General features: G+C 44.9%; 1 protein-coding gene across 1 annotated transcript in view; it reads left to right on the plus strand.

The window, feature by feature from the left end:
* LOC142573019 (uncharacterized) overlaps positions 1–18,241 on the plus strand; it is a 48,878-nt gene that overhangs the window by 12,000 nt on the left and 18,637 nt on the right. Inside the window, exons 6-8 of the mRNA XM_075682512.1 lie at positions 6,000–6,144; positions 9,158–9,297; positions 15,869–15,989. Of these exons, the coding sequence (XP_075538627.1) occupies positions 6,000–6,144; positions 9,158–9,297; positions 15,869–15,989 (406 nt within the window). The remainder of the gene's footprint in view (positions 1–5,999; positions 6,145–9,157; positions 9,298–15,868; positions 15,990–18,241) is intronic.

Consider the following 18,241-nt stretch of genomic DNA (forward strand, 5'->3'; position numbering starts at 1 on the left):
AGACACAGCTGTTATAAACTTTTCTCTTGAGGGATAATGGCAATCTGCTGTTCATGATCTGAGAATGCCTGCCAAATGAACCCCAGCCCATTCTTGTTCTTCTGATTATTTCCGTCTCATGATCCGGATCCGCAATCACTACCTGTCCTAAGTAGATGTATTCCCTTACCACTTCCAATGCCTCACTACCTATCGTAAACTACTGTTCTCTTCCGGGACTGTTAAACATTACTTTAGTTTTCTGTAGATTAATTTTTAGACCCACCCTTCGGCTTTGCCTCTCCAGGTCAGTGAGCATGCATTGCAGTTGGTCCCCTGAGTTACTAAGCAAGGCAATATCATCAGTGAATCGCAAGTTACTAAGGTATTCTCCATTAACATTTATCCCCAATTCTTCCCAATCCAGGTCTCTGAATAACTCCTGTAAACACGATGTGAATACCATCGGAGAGATCGTATCTCCCTGTCTGACGCTTTTCTTTCTTGGGATTTTGTTGCTTTCTTTATGGAGGACTACGGTGGCTGGGGAGCCGCTATAGACAGCTCTCAGTAATATTACGTATGGCTCGTCTACACCCCGATTCCGTAATGCCTGCAGAACTGCTGAGGTTTCGACTGAATCAAACGCTTTCTCGTAATCAATGAAAGCTATATATAAGGGTTGGTTATATTCCGCACATTTTTCTATCACCTGATTGATAATGTGAATATGGTCTATTGTTGAGTAGCCTTTACGGAATCCTGCCTGGTCCTTTGGTTGAGAGAAGTCTAAGATGTTCCTGATTCTATTTGCAATTACCTTAGTAAATACTTAGTAGGTAACGGACAGTAAGCTGATCGGTCTATAATTTTTCAAGCCTTTGGCGTCCCCTTTCTTATGGATTAGGATTATGTTAGCGTTTTTCCAAGATTCCGGTACACTCGAAGTCATGAGGCACTGCGTATACAGGGTGGCCAGTTTCTCTAGAACAACCTGCCCACCATCCTTCCACAAATCTGCTGTTACCTGATCCTCCCCAGCTGCCTTCCCCCTTTGCATAGCTCCCAAGGCTTTCTTTACTTGTTCCGGCGTTACCTGTGGGATTTCGACATGTTGGAACAGAAATAGGTAACGCGCAGTGCAGCGGCAAGGTGCTCTGCTGCCAAACCGCGACGCAGGTTCCCTCGAAATGATGTACTGCGCCTACCAATGTTCTGTGAGCACGCCAAAGTGGATTCTCATTTTACGACTAGCTACGCATCGGTTTCAAATACCTTAAGTTTAGGTATATTTGAATGGTGAAATTTTCTTATGGAATCCTCACGAACGCATACTCTGATCGTTTGGGAATGGCCAAGAGCCCGATGTGCGACTCCTGTGGGTGCGAGGAAACCATCGAGCACCTGTTGCGTACTTGCCCTCGCTACGATGTACAACGCCTCTCTCGCCGGGCAACTTTACAGCGGCTTGACTCAAGAACGTTCACCGAGTCAAAGATAGTCGGTCCGTGGCCACACCCGACACTGGCACGAAAAGCGATTCGTGCACTGCTAGTACAATATTTGAAGTGCACCGGCTTAAAAGACCGTTTGTAGTGTCCATGTGTATAGTGTCCCTCCCACACTCACTCAGTGCTTACTATCTCCTTTTTCTTCCTTCTATTCCCCTTTCGCCCCCTCCCCATTGTAGGGTAGCAAACCGGGTGCTCTACTAATTGGCCTCCCTGCCTTTCTTATCTTTGCTTTCTCTCTCTCTCTCTCTCTCTTATGGAATCCAATACGAATGTTCAAGAAAAACAACCACCTAATAGGGAATTGAGTATCGAATAATTTTTTTCATCTTTAAATGAAGTAGGGGTGCCGAAATAGTTAAATTTCCAAATCGAATCAAATATGAATATCTAATAGAACACACCACCTAATATCGAATCGAACATCGAATATTTTCTAATTTCCAATGCAACATGACATGTGAACTTCGCGCGCAAATTTCTTGAATATAAATATCAGGCATATATACATTATTTGACGCATTTATGTAACATCATCCCCAACTAGGGCCTTGGAAATGAGATGCAAGTGTTTTCAGACATCTCAGGTACCACGGCGATGAAAGTAATGAAACGTGGCAACAGTGCGTCATTGGATACATACACAATGTTGTGCTCATTGAAGGTGAGGAGTGTGATAGCCTACAACGTCATTGCGAAATGTTTTCAAAAGGTTAAAACGTGGTGAGACCGACCAAGTAATAAATAAATATTAGACGGCCTAAATTCGACTACTTCAGTGCAATCGCGCTTGTCTAATGTGGTCCAACGGCCGGCTGCGAACAGAACAGCACTCGATTTCAGAGATAGTTGCTGTGTGCAGCATCTTGCTTTCTACGAGAGCCTCAAGCTCTTGGGCGTCATGGCCATACGAGGCCGTATCACTCCGCCGGCATGCAAACCATGTAATCCTTTCTCGCCATCGACGGCGACTAGATCGGCGCTTTCGCATTGCAGGCTGTGCACAGTCACACGTCTGAGCAATAAGCAGTTTCGAGCATCCGTCATTTGTAACGTATCTTGTGATGGTTGGTGTGGGCCCAGTGTTTACTGCTACTCGACTTCGATGTAATCATTCAACCGCGCGTCGATTATCAAAGGCCACTTTCACCTGTCACGGCACGATCGCTTATCTTTAACGGATGCGCTTGCTGCGCACAATGCATTCCGCTTATCGCCAACAGTTGCCGTTGATTTCGTGGTACGCAAAGCGCGCAAAACCAAAAGCACCTATTTGTTCACCACAGCTCCCGACAAACGTTGGGGGCTGACGTCGCCTCGGTAAGGTCACACAAGGCCGCGATGCGTGCATGTTCGAAATGTTGCTTGGCTGTTTCCTACCGAATTTACTAGAGAACTTGAGCACTGCCGTTCTTCAGCTATCGCGGGAATTACAGTTAGCACATCAACCTGCCAATCTTCGTGCTTGGGGCTTCAAACATTGCGGCAACGTTTCTTACTTACGGTTTATCTTTCCAAATTTCCAAGCTCTCGTACATTTCTACGAACACGGCAAGGCATCATCGTGGAAAGTTGTGCGCAGAGTGAACGAAGACAAGGAAAGGACACAAAGACCAGCGCAGTTCCCAGTGCTTTTCAGCCTTATTGCAGTTCATTTCTAGTTTTTCGGGCTCTTTTAAACTGCGCAGCTCCTTGTGTCCTTTTCTTGTTGTCTTCGTTCAGTGTGCGCGAAACTTTCTACAATGAAGTTTAAAAAATTAAATTATCCAGTTTTACATGCCAAAAACACTTTCTGATTATGAGGCACTCCGTAGTGGAGGAGTCCGGAAATTTCGACCACCTGGGGTTCTTTAACGTGCACCTAAATCTAAGCACACGGGTGTTTTCGCATTTCGCCCCCATGGAAATGCGGCCGCCGTGGCCAGTATTCCGCAATGAAGTTAAACCAAGTAGCCCGGCTTTGTCTTATTACGGCAAGGCAATTGGTTCGGCCGAATGCATTGACGGGCCAGTTGTTTCATACTCATAATAGACCTTAATGACAACATGCCGTCAAAAGGAGGAGAGAGGACTCAGGGCGCTTACTCTCAATGTGCGTCTTTTTTTTCCGTCACATGCCTACTTATGTAACCCTACAGGCTTGCGATAGCGGTAGCTATCATATCGTCGAAAAAGTACGGGTGTGACGTAATAAAGATGCCAATTGAGAGTCGCGCCTTGTCCTTGGTCCTTGCTGTGGTGATATTTGCGGTGAAGTTTATTATGACAGCATACAGCCTCTACGCGCATGCGTAATCATGGCACATTGTTGTATCTATAGCGGAATATTTTGTTGAGAACGAATAATTCGCACTCGCAAATCTTCTTGAAGCCAGAAGACCGAAGTTCAGGCAGATCCATCTACTGCCCATAATTCCCGCGCTGACTGAAATTCAACCCTTGCACCGCCCGCAGACAATACTGCCAGAGTTCCTCACTAGCAATTATCGTAGGGAATCCCACGCGGCCTCGCCAACACATCCAGAACACAGCAGCTGCCGCTAAGCGACCCTGGCGCAGTCGCCACAGGACGCTCGAGCTCCCTGGACAAACGTGGTCCACAGTGTACCGCACGCACGGCGTAGCAAATTGGGGGGAAAATGAAACGACCACGCAACAAAATTTTTTATAGTGTGACTCCGCCGATGTATAGAGTATTCCATTGTCGTGTGACATATACCCTACGTCGGGCGAACGGGAAGATGCCTGAATGAAAAACCAAGACAGTAGAAATACGCGTGAAAGGCCGATTGCTTTTTATTGCAGAATGCAGAAGACGCGGTTGCGCTGCATTCCTTGAAAAAGTCACCTCGTTGCTCAGATCAGGCATCAAGCAGAAAAGCATGCAACAACAAACAAACAGAAACCGTGTAAATACTGAAGCGTTTTGCATGTTTCCGGTGAAGTTTAGCGGCTGCATCAGGTCACCGTCTGTCACTTTCAGTGGCAAAGAACTTTCTTTGGTGCGCAATATAGGCGTACCTAGACTGCGCTTCAAATGGTGTTTGTTTTTTTGTGTGTTCTTTTCCTCTCGCGCATTACATCTACTTGCTGAGCGAATTCCTCATTCTCCACGAAGTATCACTTTCAACCTCGTGCTACTATTTAGGATTTACGAGTGGCATTCCAGTTCTCTCTTGTGAGGCACACCCGGCATGGTCGCTTTGGTGCATATTCTATGCTTGACGCTTGTACTCGTCTGCTCTTGAAACTTCGCAGCGAAATATATTCTACACGATAATGAGGTATCCTTTACGACGACGCCGAAAGGTACGTCGTTCTAATGGCACGCTAAACGTGATGCCACGATACTCATTAATCAGTGCGAAAGCAACGGAAGATATAGAGTTAGTAGGATACAGGAGGACATATGCCATGAGTTTGGATGGTCGCTGATGCCGCAGGAGTAGCTCTCCACCTGATTGCTGAACTCGCGCGTTTTGCTAAAACCGAAACTATAGGATATTGCGTGCCAAAATACGCAATCCGTGTAAGTCTTGCTTACTGACATTTTTTTCACGTGCCTCATCACGGTAAGTTTCGCTGAATTTTTCGTTAGTTGCCTTGACTATCTGGCTTGTTTTCTTTATTGTCGCATTTGTACTTGTGTTGTTGCATTTTATACTTTTGCAGTTTGATTATGTGCTCCCATATGCAGTGCCCTCCACTGGGACCTTAGGGCAAATAAATATAAATGAAAACCATGATCTTTTTACGAGGCACGCCGTAGTGGGGGACTCCGGATTAATTTTTAGTCCCTGGGTTTTATTTCATTTAACGTGCCCGCTGTGCACGGTACACGAGCATTTTCGCGTTCTGCCCCCATTTGAATATGGCCTCTGCGTGGGTGGATCGAACCCAGGACCAAGAGCTCAGCAACGCAATGCTATAGCCACTGAACGACGACGGCGGGTGAAATGATTTATTATTTGCGATGTGTCACGTGTCTCATTGTCGTTACGCTTTCTTTTTTTGTGTGCTTCCCTGATGTTAGCGCTGGTGCCACTTTTGCGTCAATGAAGTCAACACAGCTTCAGCTATCTCAGCAACTTTAGCAGAGCTTCATTTTCTACAGCTTTCTGCTCCTAAGCCCAGAAAGGTCTTTGATTCAAATCCCGGAAGAGGCGTGTGCAACTCGATGAAGCAGAATGCAAAAAGCATTCGAGCAGTTGGGCTTCAGTCCTATTGGAAACAAGCGTACGCTTCCCAGGTCCAACCAGTCCTTCCACAACAAAGTCTATCATAGTCCGGGTGCAGCTTAAGACGCTAGATTCTAGCAGTCAGTGGTGAGGTAGAGCAGCCACTGAAGCGCAACATCAAGAATTCCCAAATGTCCAGCAGGTTTTCGCAATCGATGAACTGTTCTTGGACACACATTTGCCTGTTGTGAGCCGCCGCCAAATAACCTACCTTAAATGACTGTTATTGTCAACTTATCTGCTTTGCTTCATTTTTTTCTATACTTTGAAGAACCCAATGGTGATGGAAACACGTGCTCGTACAAGCAACTCAAGCGATGCCATGAAAAACAGATCAACGACATCCGGACGACAATGTCGAGAATCCTCGCCAAAGGACTGCTACCCGACGACGACTTCACCGGGGCGATATGCAGGTAGGAAGACAAGAATGCGCGCAGACAGACAAACGCACCTAAGGTTGAAGAGATAGAGCCCTGATAGTGGTACGGTGCCATCGAAATCTCGCAGCATTTATGGAGAACCATACAGATGTTGAGTGCTCCAGCCGACACTACTGTAGGTAAGCAAAACGCGTCAGGCAGCTGATTTGCTTACACGTGTCGCGGCTATGCTTACAATGCATTACGACAGCGAAAATGTCAAAAGGGGTAGGAATCCAGGGAAAACACGGAGAGGGCGGGAGAGGGAAAGTCATGACGATGAGCAAAACGAGGACAAGGTGAAAGCAGGGGCCAACGTTAACGACAAGTGGACTTGTCTTCGTCAAGGCGACATACGCTTTCCTCGCTGCTGTATATATAGGTGGGGTTCTTCTAAAGGGGAGAGGGCGTAAGGCGGGTGGGTGCGGCATCGAGAGAAGGTGTTTTAGTGGCGAGGGTGCTGAATTGAGATTAAAGGGGTGCTGTGCAACAAGGCCAGGGACACGGCCGCCCGTCAATCGTGTGTCAACAGCCGTGTGTCAGCCGGTATGTCTGGTGGTCGTGGGCTATTGTGTCTCTGAAAGCGATAATAGAAGGAACGACAGAAACCGGTGCTCGTAAAAAAGAACTGAACTGGAATAAAAATTATTTTAAAAAGGAAGAAAGAACGAAAACAGAAAGAAAGAAAAAGAACACTAAGCCACGAAACTAAGTGTTGTTGCCTATAGCTTGAAATTTAGTATAGCGAACAGATTCTAAAGCTACCTTTGAAAGGTTTATGAATATTGGTTGTGACATCTTGGAATTTATGGATAAGGTATGATTCTTTGTATTTTCTTTCTCGTTCAGAACTGAAATTTTACTGCAAGTTGTAGAGTTTATGTTCATCAAACTTATGACCTGGTTGGTTGAAATGCTCGACGACAGCTTTGAGAAGCTTTTTAGCTGTGTCCGCGCGATGTCCGTTTAATCTGACGTTTATTGATTCCCCAGTTTCACCAATATATTGTTTCTTACAGAAGGAGCATTCAAGCATATAAATCACATCCGGATTTGTACAAGTGAAGCCAGATTTGACTGCGTGTCTATAACTATTTGCGGTGCTTTTAATTTTAATGTCATTTCGAAGGTGCCTGCATGTTTTGCACCTGGGGCAACAACATGATTTTATTACGGGGGAACGCAGTTGGCTGACTTTTGCGTGCACTAACATGTCTTTAAAATTCCTGTTGCGGCGATAGCTAACCCTTGGTACATCCGGGAACGTTTTTATCAGACGCTCGGTACTCGATAATATTGGGTGGTATTTTCGTAGGATATTGTTTTTGTTTGGGAGGGCACTGAAATGTTTTGTTGTAAAGGCTGGCGGTCTGTCAGATTCTGGTGTAGGCTGTTTCTTCGCTAATTCCGACTGTCTCTCCTTTCTTGACGCAACATCATAAGCTCTATCGATAGGAATTTGTGGATAGTTTCTTTCTGCTAGCGTTGATTTAAGGTCATTTAGGTGGTGGAAGTAATCGTGGTCTTCGCTGCATACTCTTCTTATTCGTTTCCCATGTCCGACGAATATCTCTTGCTTGCAGTGTCGCGGGAGGATGACTGTTGTAGTCTAAATATTGCTGGCTCTCCGTAGGCTTCTGGTAAAGTTTCCTTCTCACTTTCCCTTTTTCTATGTAGACCGTCGTGTCAAGGAAGTTGATCCGACTAGGAGAGTGGTGAGCAGTAAATTTAATACTCGGGTGAAAGCGATTGAAATGGCTAATTAAGTCGGTTAACGCGATTGTGCCGCTTTCCCATATTATAGATATGTCGTCAATTAACGATGGTCTGTTTTTGGGCGCTTCCTTGATTACGTCACGAATAATGCCCTCTTTTCCTGACAGCATCTATTGCGAACTACAGAATGCAGAATGTGCTTTGGCGTAATGCGGGCTACTACTTAACGTTGGCCTAATCAGGATAAAATGCGAACTAATATGTGCACTACATTCCCATCCTTCTCTTCGCCGACGTAATCACCTACGCATATGCGATTAGATTTGTATGCCTTTTTCTTTTTAACGCGATGTCCCGCACCCAGCGTCACACATCGCTTCGACAAAAATAGTTTCTAGCCACGCATACACAACCACGCAGGCCCTCCATGTGGCGCAAGGAAATTACTGAACTAATGGAATTTCTCAAGGTACAATACGTAGAAAAATTGTAAAGTACGACTTACGCACAACCCACAGCCATGACAGCGTACGATTGTAATTAGAATGTACGATAAAACATATTCCTGTTACGCGGAGACTCAAACGCAAACCCCTTTTCCGGCTGCCCTTTCAGGTCTATCTTAGTAAGAGCTTCGCGCCCCGCTAGGTTCCTTGCAACACCATCCAGATGGCGCTCGCCTCCGCGAATTCGAGGCAGCGGCGGCGCCCGACGTGGCTGGGAAGAAAAAAAAAGAACCAGAAAGCTTACCTTCGTGCATAGCCTTCGCCACCAGCGTTTCGAGGAAAATATCGCGGTTACATAAGTTTCAGTTGCCGGGAAGCGGGAGAACCAGTCAGGGATCTTTGAATGCTGTCGCGTTCCACTCTTAAAGGCGAAGCTAAGCATGCTCCGAGCTTTTTTTATAAAAGGCCTGACAGTTCCGCAAATTCTTGAGAAGTGCCGTGCTTGCGGAAGACGCACAAAAAAATCCACCTTTGATGCTCTGAAGTTCTTTTTTTTTTAAACGAGCAGTTCCTTTTTTATTTATTACTTCCCCTAAGGTATCCAGCATTTGTGGCATATGCAACGATGCGTGTGGTGATCGTAGCGCCTACTCGTTAAAATCGGTATTATTACAGACATAGGAGACGATCTGGTGATAAACCCTAACGCCGCTCTCACAATGAGAAACTACCGACAAAGCTAACTTTCAACTCCGTCATCCATCAGCAAATACAAATGAGTGGATATTGCAGCTAAGGCAAATAATCTGCGCAAAGTTCACGGAACTGTCTACCCGATGTTTCAGAAGGAAACGAGAGACCTGCTACCAGCACAACAAAATAGAACCCTGCCCCGAGCGTGAGAGAGACGCCATTCGGAGGCTGGAGGAGTCCATGAACAAGGCGCAGCAACTGCTCTGCCAAGACGACAGGGCTCTCTTAAGGAGTGAGTGGGCTCATTTTACTTCGAACACCGGTTGACGCCGCGTTCAGGCAGCAACCCTTACGTCGTGCTGACCGTCCGTGCCGTGTTCCATAACCACTTCCCTATCTCTACATGAAACGTTTCTTTTTCTTTTTTCCTTCCACTTCCATTTTTTTTTAAAGCACTATGGACTCCCTCCGCATGGACGAAACGGCTCTCCATGGCTGTCCGAGTCTCCTCAGCCGAATAAATACTACTACAACTACTACTACAACTACTACTACAACTACTACTTCTACTACTGCTACCACTACTACTACTACTACTACTACTACTACTACTAATAATAATAATAATAATAATAATAATAATAATAATAATAATAATTATTATTATTATTATTATTATTATTATTATTATTATTATTATTATTATTATTATTATTATTATTTTAATTATTATAGCGCTAGTATTACTAGTAGTAGTAGTAGTAGTAGTACTAGTAGTACTGAAGTTGCTGGTGCTTCTGCTGCTGCAGCTGCTACTACTGGCAGAGAGATTTCAATCGGAGTACGCAGGCCGCTTGTGCAACCAAGAACCCAAAGCCTGCTTGTATTTTGCCGGGACCCAAGGGATTGCGGCCGCAAGTGGAACTCAAGCCTCTTGCATCTCCTAATCTAGAACTATGTACTAACAAACAACCTCTCACTTGCACACAATGATCAAACATCGCCTTCGCCCTCGTGACGTCGCTGCGTCCACATCCCACAGTGTGCAGCTGCCTCAACTGTGTTTGCATTGCGGGATAGCTTGTGAACGGTGCAGTGTACAAGCATAAGCAATGACTGACACACCTCGGCACCGCGACGATTCCTGTTCTCCCCTCTAGCCAAGCCGCCTACTCGACACACTAAATTTATATGTAAAAACTACCATCAAGTGGCGCTATAGCGTCACGCGTAATGGCATTCACGGAGTGAGACCCGTAGGCGATGTGCACCTTCCAGAAGCGCTTGGATTTAACGTGGACGGAAGCGTCAGCCGGTCAGCAGTCGAGATAAGCAAGAGATGCTCTGACTATTGGTGGGGAAAAAGCAGGGAAGAGATTGATACGACCGGACCCGTTACAGGCATAGGTAGCGGTACAAGGTAGACATAGAAGTTTCGAGAAAGAAAAAGAAAGATTAAAGAGATGTATACAAAAATGCTACAATGAAAACTTGTTAAGCATACCTGAGTAAGTCAAGCGGGCTAGGTGACTATTTGTCACAGCCCCGTTTTAAAGGGGATGCCAATAATTCATCCTTATCATCATCATAATCGTAGCAGAGGAGCAGAGGGTTTTGTCTAACCACATATGTGATATCACTGCTGCTGCTGCAGCATAAAAGCCGTTCGCTGTCTACGATTTATTACCCCTGCAACAGGCTAGAAGAGCGAGCTTGTGACAGTTCGTACTGCATCGGGAAAAAGAACAGCTCTCGGCAAGACACTGGATGAACTGGAGAAAGCACACAGGCACGGGAATTGTGTGACTTCTCTTTGTCCTGTCTTCGCGGCCGTTTTTCACGTTGCCCCCCCCTTCCTTGAAACTGCGCATATCTCCTTAAAAATTTTAACCAAAAGAGCGAGTCACGTGCTTCCCTGTTGAAGCGAAAAAAGATTTGGCGCTTGCCCTGCACTGTTCTTGCTGAAATTCTGCAGAATGATTGCATGTTGGGGTCTACGTCATCCAGTGCAACACTTGTCCCAGTTAATTGCCTGGTTTTCAAGAAAGAAGTATAAATTTGCCTTCGCTTATGGAGAAGCGGGCTGCTAGCACGACGGTGCAAGCATAAACTTGTGTCGCGGCCTGCCGGCAGCTACAGATAGCAGCCGGTCAGGGAGGGTTTCCGCGTGTTGGAACACGACGAAACACGCCGCAACCTTCCCTGACCGACTGCTTTGTGTGGCTGCCGGCAGTCCGCGACACATGGTTTTTTGCCTCCTTTGTTTTTACCATGCACATCAATTAGCCCCATCCGAATACTCGTGACAGCGAAAACAGAAAGCGCCATGACTAGCGAGGTACACAGAAACAGGGCTGTGGACGTAAAAATGCCTCACTTGATAGGGTTTTTTTTTTCTTTCGCGTAATGTGTGGGTGCTTCAACTTCTACAATTGTGCGATGATCCAGACTCAGCTACACCACGAGAAACATGCTCAGTCGTTCTTAACAGAGCTGGTGCCCTCTTCGGCGATGTCGTACATGGATGCGCAAATTATTGCGCATTCGCTATTGACTGCGAGGCAGAAAATATTTAAGCACCTATAGCTGGCTGCTCACGTGATATAAAATGTTGTGCTTCTATCTCGTGCACACTGCAATGGCCCACTAATTAGTTACAGCGCTGATTGTGTCTGTTGTCAGTGTGAAGTAAATGCTGCTCATACATGTCAGAGTCTTTACGTCGGCACGCATCAGCTAGAGCTTTCCCTGCGACTGCATGCAGCGTGACAAACATAGAAAATAACTTTACTGTGCTCATGTCGATCGTGGTAAGATGAGAGTACACGAAGATCGAGATGACAAAGCAGGGTAACAATGCAGCGCAATTAATGCATCGCGGTAGCCTGCGGCACAAATATGACACTCGAGTTAAAAAAAAAAAAAGCTAAGTATAGCGTCATAGTAGCAGTGTAGTGAATTAGATGTCGTCTAGTCTCTTTCATACAGTGCTTCAAGTCCTGCAAAATAACACGCATAATTAAGCAGATCGCGTAGACAAAACCTTCGCTCACTCCACTACATGCATTTTAATTGCACTGAATTAAGCACACGACGCTGGAGCTCCGTTGAAACAAGCGACGCCGAAGGGTGCTGCCGCTAAATAATCTTCGTGGTATATTTATGCGGTATAAAATGTTATCGCATTAAAGAAGGCACACTTAGCGGCATTCAGAGACGACAAGACGGCTGCAGCGCTTTTGGAACCATCCATCGCAGGCGACTGACAACTGCTAAAGCGCTGCGGCCCGCTACTGACTGCGCTGTTTCGACGGTCCCCTCACCATCATCATCACCACCATAATAAAAACATGGCGGCCGCCTACAGGCGCTGGAAATTGTGGTCCATACGTCCACGAACGCAGCAACACAGCGCTATTTTCATAGCCCGGGGCATTTGCACCAGCGTCACGAGACCGAAGCTCACTTAAAGCCAAGAACAAACGTTTGTCAGGGAAACACGTGTTCGCTATATCCTGCAAAACGCAACGCAGGACACGGTGACCACTTCGTTGCACTTGTTTGGGCGTGAAATAACATTGAACGCATCATGTGTATCTTTGCACAGGATTTGGTTGAAATGTTTGAACAATGATTACAAAGGATTAGAATTCATGTCTTTCGTGTTTGTTTGTTTTTTTTCTGTTCGTCCACAGAGTGGCTTAACCCGGCGATAACGACGGCGTGCATGAATAATAAATCATTGCAAACTAGGACCTGGAAGCGAAAAATTCTCATCCACCCGAATGTAGCACAAATCTACATAGAAAACTCGAACCGGTTTCTCGGAAAGAACGCCCTTAAATTGAGAAAAACTTCTTCCTGGTCCGGGATTTTAACGCGATCGCGTTAATGGCCCAGTGTCGCATAATATGCGGCGTCGGCGTCTTGCGTCGGATGTCGTTTAGCGAACAAAAATTTCGAACCACAGCCACGCACGCCCTCCGCGTGGCGCAGAGGCTTTACTGAACTAATTGAATTCCTCAAACTAAGGGCCCGATAACGTAAAACTATTCCAATATGTTTCTATTCCAATTTCATGACGTCAAATTTGCGTAACCACCGACGCAAGCACCGGGCGGTCACCCGCAGGGTTGTCTGAACGGACCAATCAAACGCTCTCCTCGTTCATAGGAGGTCACTTTTGTTTGCTTGAAAAACGAATAATATTGCCTACACTGAGCCGCTTGTCGTGTCTAATTGGCTGACAAGAGGCGAGGAGAACGCTCAAGTAGAGAGGGATTCACTGGGGCAGAGCCAGTGCACAAAAATCGCTAACTGGATGAAGAGGGTGGTGCCGGCGTCTGCGATTGGTCGGCTTTCCCTTACTTAGCTTGTGGTGGCTGGTCGAATATCGCGGCGGCATGCAACGAAAGCTTAAGAATGACGATAAAACTGACCCTCAGCAAAGAAGAGTTGGCAGAAGGAGGTAGTAAACGTGCCGAAAGTGCTTGAAAACGTTACATGGTCACGCAAGAAGTTTTATTATACGCAAATACACCCATGTTCTCCGGCACGTGCGAGTAGCCAGCGTCTCAGCGATCGGCGGCAGCCATCTTTTATTCCTTCCGGAACGGGGCAGCCTGCGGCTATTCCGAAAAAAATTCAGTTTTGTTCGGCATATTAATGCATCTTTATCGCGTACACGTCACTTTGACGTGGAGAGTTTGTGCGGTTTTGTGACGTCGCGCGACAGGCAGGTGAAGCGGGTGCAGCCCGAAAACTTTTTACCAATAGCCGAGCGCTAATGGCGCAAAGGGGTGGAATCAGAAATAACTGTTCTTCCTTTTTTCTGTCAAATCATGCATAATCAGTGTGTCATGCATAATCATGCATAAACACATCATATCAGATGGGGAGGTATTGCGGTTTTCGTGACGTCGCGTGACAGACAGGTGAAGTGGGAATGGTCAAAAAAAGATTTTGACCAATCGCGGAGGGCTGATAGCAGAATTGGAATAGGAAAGTTTGGAATAGTTTTACGTTATAGCGGCCTAAGATGCGTCCGAAAAATTCTAAAGCACAACCTAAACGGAACCTACAGACATGATAGCGTCGGATTGTAATTATAATATAAACGTTCACATAATTCTGTTACGTGGAAATTCAAACATAAACCCCTTTTCCAACGTTTCTACTATTCCTAGAGCGGTGCGCTGCGCTCGGTACCTTGCAGCAACACCAACGAGACGGCGCTCGCCTCCGCGCATGCGCTGCCCACGTAAGAGGTTGCGTTTCTACCAGAAAGTTCGCCTTCTCACCTTCGTGCGTGGCGTTCGCCGACGGCGTTTCCCGGTAAACAATACGGTAACATAAGCTGCAGTTGCCGGGAAGCGTGAGAAATTGTCATCTTTGAATGCTTTCGTATTCCACTCTTAAAGGCGAAGTTTAAGCATCCGAATTCCTTTGCAGATTCATGCTACATTCGGGGGGATGGCATTTTTTCTCTTTCTTGATAGTTCCTCCACCTTGCGGGATTCCGCAGAACTGTCTTGCCAAACTAAGGCCAGAGGCAGCCTTCTGAACAAAGCTAACAGAACAGTAGGCTCTCTGCATCAAATGCAAAAATAAAGTCCAACTGTCTAAAACCGCCTAAAAGGCCTAGTTTCAGAGAGCGAAGATACAGAGCAGTCTGGGCGTGCAGAAGTTTAAGTTTAAAATATAACTGGGCGTGTCAAAGAATCTTGAAAAAAATGTGTTTTCGATACCATATACCTCAAAAAAGCGCCTTCATTATTTCCACTCGCCGGAAGTGGCGCAGAACCTGCAATATTGGGAACTAGCATGGCTCCTGGGCAGTGCCCTGGGCATGTCCCCCTAGACATCGTGCGTCACTCGCATCTCGCTAAATATATTGGAGGCTATGAAGATTTTCATCATATTCGCTATCTACCAGGTATCAGCGTCGCCTGTTCGTGTACTTAGGTGTTATTTAAGAGCTGTTAAATAAGAACAAGTATACAATTACTGGCCATGCAACTTCACCAATATTAGCTCAACAACATTCACTACTTATAACCAATTTAACCGAGGCAAAGCTTTGTCGCAACTGGGATTTAATGATCGGCTGAAGTATTTCAGAAGAACGATCTAGTGAATAACAAGTTTAAATAGAACGTGGAATGTGTTGCCGTGGGTATTTAAACAAATGGGTCAATTAAACTTCGGCAGTAACGGATGGACAACTCATTAACTCTAGATTGGTCACACGCGTTGAATTTGTTTCATAAAAAAGAGACCGGATAACTTTATGGTGAATTTTCTCACTGGCAATTTGATGCAAGTTTTGCTTCTCAAATGTAAAATGCCTTATCAGACAATACCGGAGTATTTCCCATTTTAAAGCAGCGTTGTATTTTGTTCTTCTCTGTTTTCCTTCTTCCTTCCTTCCTTCCTTCATTCCTTTCTTTCTTTCTTTCTTTCCTTTTTTTTGTGAGAACAATAGTTTTCGATTACCTTACGACGGTGCTCCTATCATCTCGTGCATACCTGTAAGGGCTGCCGCCTAGTTGTATTTATAGCATCATTTTCCTTGTAATATTCGAAAACAACCATCGAGCAAGCGTCTGTCGTAAAATGTGAACTTGTATTCTGTCGAACTTTTTGGTATTTGTCTCGTTTCATCGTTGTTTTCATGTACTTTTTCATGCTCTCACTGGTTGTGTCAGGTTATTTGACACGATTGACTATGCCTGACGCCACATCACAGGGCACCGAGTTATGTCTGTAGGCTTGGCGTTTTTAACGCGTTCCATTGCTTGAACGTTGCCCGAATAGTAAGTGTAAGATGTGATCGTTCAGTTCCCTTTCTTGACCTTTTGCAGACCTTCTGCTCACCTACAAATGGTGGAAAGTTGAAGACTTCATAAAGTGCTCAACTAACGTGCAAGTAAACTACATCACGGATTACCTGTATGCAACAGCAAGGCTCCACAATGACTGCAGGTAAAAAATATTTTCTACCTGTAACAATATTTTTGTGCCAAGGTAAAGCACTGACAATTCTTTGATTCGTTTCTGAGGTGTATTTTATTTCACAGCATCTCTTGTTCACGCAGTCCACATGATTTTCGTATCAATGGTGGGGCGTGATCTTATTCGTCATTTCGTTTTGTTTCTTGTATGCCAACGCATTGGCATCCCGCTTCACATCATAGACAAGATTGCGATCCGTCGTGCGCATAGCGTCGCTTCGGCTTATCGCTAAATCGAAACTATGACCTTTGAATAGAATGGTGAGGATAACAGCTCGGAACACGGCAGCGAATTGTGCAACAGCAACAAGTTCTAATAATTAGAAACGGTTACGGCTAGGCGTTTTCTTCATTATTATTATTTCATATCGCATGGAGAATTATAGCCCCAAAGCGTTGGAGAAAAAATAATCACCCGCAGCCCTATGAGCAAAAGAAAGCTCAAACTAGAAAAACAAGTGTGATAGAAGTGCTCAAAACACATCAATGGCAAGCTTGACTGTTGTCAGAGACGGACATAAACTTCTAGTTGCTTACACCCAGTACAGTGACATGACGAGTATGAAAATTCAGGCCTATTGCGCGCATGCAGAAACACAGTTTATCAGACATTTGGGAGAAGTTAGCCGAACAGCATTAATTCTACTGCCTTCCTCATCAGCGCGCGTTCAATAACATTATGCACTGAAACAGCTCAAAGCAATTTGAGATGAGAAATCAAAGCTAGCCACAAAGATATAGGCACGCGCCATGCTCCGCTACCAGCTCTGGCATCTGGTAAATCAGCCGCAAGAGCGCGTTCCAACGCTTACCCGCATCAGCTCGAGCGGCGGAAATAGGTATAATTATGTTCTTAAGACTGCTACAAGTCAATCGTAAAAATTTCTTCTGAAGTCGTCATCTCCAGCGGCTGTTTAGATTTTGTGAACCGACTTACGCTTACTATTGTAGGAAGCAATGAAGTTCGCATGTATTTTTTTTTTCAACTACAGCTCTCGTCGTTGCAGCGGCGGGCATACCAAGCTTGCTCATCTTACGAACAGTTTTAGCCTTATGAATACGCTTCTTTAGTAAGATTTTTCTGAAGTCAAAGTTTGTTCGTAAGTTCACTTAGTGAATTCCACCAGTTTTTCTGTTTCGTGCCTCTCAGTGTGAATACTGAAAACAGTGAAGAGGCTACGATCATCGAGGAAGAATTTACTTGTGAATTATGCCGTAGACGTGTCTTGCGCAGAAAAAAACTTCATGAGAGTCTTCAGTTCAGTTTATTATTATTATTTTAATACAATGAATTGGTAAGAGACAATATACAGACGAGGGTCCCAAAGTCAAAGACTGCAACGGGACCCTCGGTTAATAATAACAATGTAGAGATGTAAAGAAGAGCAGGCTAACTAAAAGAAACACACACAAGCGCGAAAATACAGCATAGAAAAAAAAGATCAATCAAAACAAATTTAAAGTACACAAGCCTAAAGTGCAAAACAAAGAACTGTCAATACACACAATTGACAAATGTAGTGTAGTGAATGACGTAAACTTAGTTACACGTATAAAACAGCTTAACGGCATGGCTAAATGTATGAAAGGATGAAGATTTAATGCTGACGCGTAAACCATTCCACAGTTTTACAGCAGCGAATGATGCTGTCATTTTTCCATAGTTAGAATGAACCATAGGTAGTAGAAAATCGGAGTTACGCGCAAACCTGGTATTATTTTTATTGATGAGGTGCCTGGAATCGATGAATTGGTGTGAGAGCTGTTTAGTAAGTAATCTATAAAAAACTAATTATTAGATTGTAGTTGAACAAGTTCGTTACAACAAGAATGTTATTTTCACGAAGTAGTAGAGTAGCACTCGTGAAAAACCCACTGTTAGTGATAATGCGTATTGCTTGGTTTTGTAAGTGCTGAATAGACGAGATATGACAGTTATATCTTATACCAGCAGCCGATTGCGTTGTTGCACGGTTTCAAAAGGAGCGACTCCCTGCAAGAGCTCCTTGTTGCAATATAATTCGAAAAGGGCGAGGACTGCGTATAGTAATTTATTTTCCATATGTTGGCAAAACGATACCTGCTCGATTTGTACTCATTATGTCTCTATAATCTTGTATAATATGCTTAGTATGCACTAGTATGCCTTACTTCATTGTTTTGTGGTACACATTCGATGATTCACTGTGCTGCCTGAGCAGCCAACAAGCCCGCTGTGCTTAG

The sequence above is a fragment of the Dermacentor variabilis genome, chromosome 2, assembly GCF_050947875.1.
Source record: "Dermacentor variabilis isolate Ectoservices chromosome 2, ASM5094787v1, whole genome shotgun sequence".
Lineage (NCBI taxonomy): Eukaryota > Metazoa > Arthropoda > Arachnida > Ixodida > Ixodidae > Dermacentor > Dermacentor variabilis.